Here is a 2,120-nt window from a genome sequence, read left to right as displayed (position 1 = left end):
GAGTAGCTCTCCACCTGGATGGTGGTGGTGTGGAAGTGGAAGGTGCCCTGCAGCTGGGAACTGGCCTCCTCCAGCACCTCCTGCGCGCTGGCACCCGCGTCTGCCAGGAGCAACGGGGGGATGTGGGGATGGGGATGAACCCTGAGCCCCTCCCTCTCTCTGCTGTGATACTCACTGATGGCAATGTGCACTGAGAGCAGAGGCTGAGATGCTGTCAGTGCCCAGATGTGGAGGCTGTGCACAGCCTCCACCCCCCGCACTGCCAGCAGCGTCTCCCGCACCGTGTTGAAGTCCATCCCTTTGGGAGTCCCTGGGGAGGGAGAACCACAGGAGCTGGAGGGACAGGGACCACAGCACCCATGGGTGACCCCCACGGTTCCCAGACCCCCTGGTGGGTCCTTACCCTCCATGAGGACGAGGAGGACGTCGCGGAGGATGGTCAGCGTCGTCCCCAGCACCAGCACAGAGAAGAGGAAGGTGCAGATGGGATCCACGTACTTGTACTCAGGCTGGAGAAGGGTGGGAGAGGGTGAGGCCTCTCTGGTACCATCACCTCACCTCAAATCCCCATTGGCAACAGCAGAGAGGGGACACATTCCTCTCCACCTCGTTCCTGTGCCTGGCCAGGGCTGGCTGAAGCCACTGTCCCTGTGTCCCCAGCATCCCCTTTGCCCCCAGTAACTCCCAGACCTTGAAGAAGATGATGTAGGATGCGATGAGGACACCGACGCTCTGCAGCAGGTCCCCCACGACGTGGACGAAGGCAGCACGGACGCTGGCACTGGGCTGCTCACCAGCTGCCCCATGGCTGTGCCCATGCCCTGTCTGGTGCAGAGCCACCCCCATCCTGTGGGCAGGACAGTGGTGACACCACCATGGACACCAGGCATGGGCAGGGGACACCCAGAGAGGGCAAGAGCCATCTGGCCGTACGTACACGATGTTGACGGCCACGGCGCAGGCAGAGGTGATGAGCATCACACCACCCTCGATGTCGTAGTCACCTGAGAGCAGGCGCTGGGCTGCCAGGTAGACCAGCACCCCTGTGACCACCCAGATGGAGAGCACAGACAGCAAGGCCCCCAGGATCTCTGTGGAGAGACCCCCACCCCACATTGCTGCTTCCCTGCTGTGCCAAGCCTGAGCACACATCCCTGGGGACGCTCCTTGCACAGGGATGGCAGCACCTCTGCCCTGCCCTGCTCATGGTGCTGGGGCTTTGCCAGGGCTGCCCACACACCCCAGGTCTCCCCAAAGCACCCAGTCCCCATGGGAAGAGCACTGTGGGATGCTTTGAGTGCTCTCTGGGGTCCCCAGGAGCCAGATGGCATCCCCAGGGATGGTGCCACCCTGTTACCTGCTCGGTACCAGCCGAAGTTCATGGTTTTGGTAGGAGGGCGTGAGGACACCCAGAGTGCAAAGAGGCTGATCATGATGCTGGCAAAGTCGGTCAGGAGGTGGGCTGCATCCGTCAGGATGGCCAGGCTGTGTGCCAGGTACCCACCTGCAGAGAGGGGAAACCAGGGGGACAACAGGGGGACATCACTGGGGGGAGGACCCTGAGCTGGGCACAGAGCAGGTCACCCCACGGCACAGTGGGGGAATTTTGACCCACCCAAACCCAACGGGGGAGCCCTGCCCACACCCTCCCTGCACCCACAGGACACGAGGGGCCACTCAGGGTACTCCCACAGGGACCACCCCCCGGGACCTGCACCCACCACTCACCCACAGCTTCCCCCACCATGAAGACAAGGCAGATGCCTGCGGCCAGGTAGAGCTTCCTGCGCGCTCGCTGCTGCTGGCCGGGGTGCTCATCACCCCCCCGTGTGTGGCAGTGCTGGCCACGCCGTGTCCCCAGCTCCAGGGAGGGCGCCTGTCCCTGCACTGAGTTGTGCCCGTTCTTCTGTGCATCCCCCACGTAGGACCTGCCAGGAAAAAGAGGTGCGGAGTGGGTCGGACCCCGAACGCTCTGCCCTTCCCCCATGGAGACTCCTCCAGGAGACTCCACTTGGGACCCTGCAGAGTAGAAAGGGACACGACATCGCCAGCCCCAGCGGGCACGGCCGTACCCTGCTGTGCCCTCGCTCAGGAGATGCCGTTTCTCCTCGCCGAGTGCC

General features: G+C 63.7%; 1 protein-coding gene across 1 annotated transcript in view; it reads right to left on the bottom strand.

Annotated features, from left to right (window-relative positions):
• Window positions 1-1,928, bottom strand: part of SLC30A2 (solute carrier family 30 (zinc transporter), member 2) — a gene marked incomplete at its 5' end in the record, with an annotated part of 2,680 nt that extends 752 nt beyond the window's left edge. Inside the window, 7 exons of the mRNA XM_009071939.1 lie at window positions 1-100; window positions 176-310; window positions 404-509; window positions 691-847; window positions 938-1,091; window positions 1,358-1,504; window positions 1,729-1,928. Of these exons, the coding sequence (XP_009070187.1) occupies window positions 1-100; window positions 176-310; window positions 404-509; window positions 691-847; window positions 938-1,091; window positions 1,358-1,504; window positions 1,729-1,928 (999 nt within the window). The remainder of the gene's footprint in view (window positions 101-175; window positions 311-403; window positions 510-690; window positions 848-937; window positions 1,092-1,357; window positions 1,505-1,728) is intronic.
• Between the last annotated feature and the right edge of the window lie 192 nt (window positions 1,929-2,120).

The sequence above is a fragment of the Acanthisitta chloris genome, unplaced genomic scaffold, assembly GCF_000695815.1.
Source record: "Acanthisitta chloris isolate BGI_N310 unplaced genomic scaffold, ASM69581v1 scaffold33703, whole genome shotgun sequence".
NCBI classification, from domain to species: Eukaryota; Metazoa; Chordata; class Aves; order Passeriformes; family Acanthisittidae; genus Acanthisitta; species Acanthisitta chloris.
The sequence above is the reverse complement of the archived record's forward strand: the minus strand, read 5'-3'. Positions and strand labels throughout refer to the sequence as shown.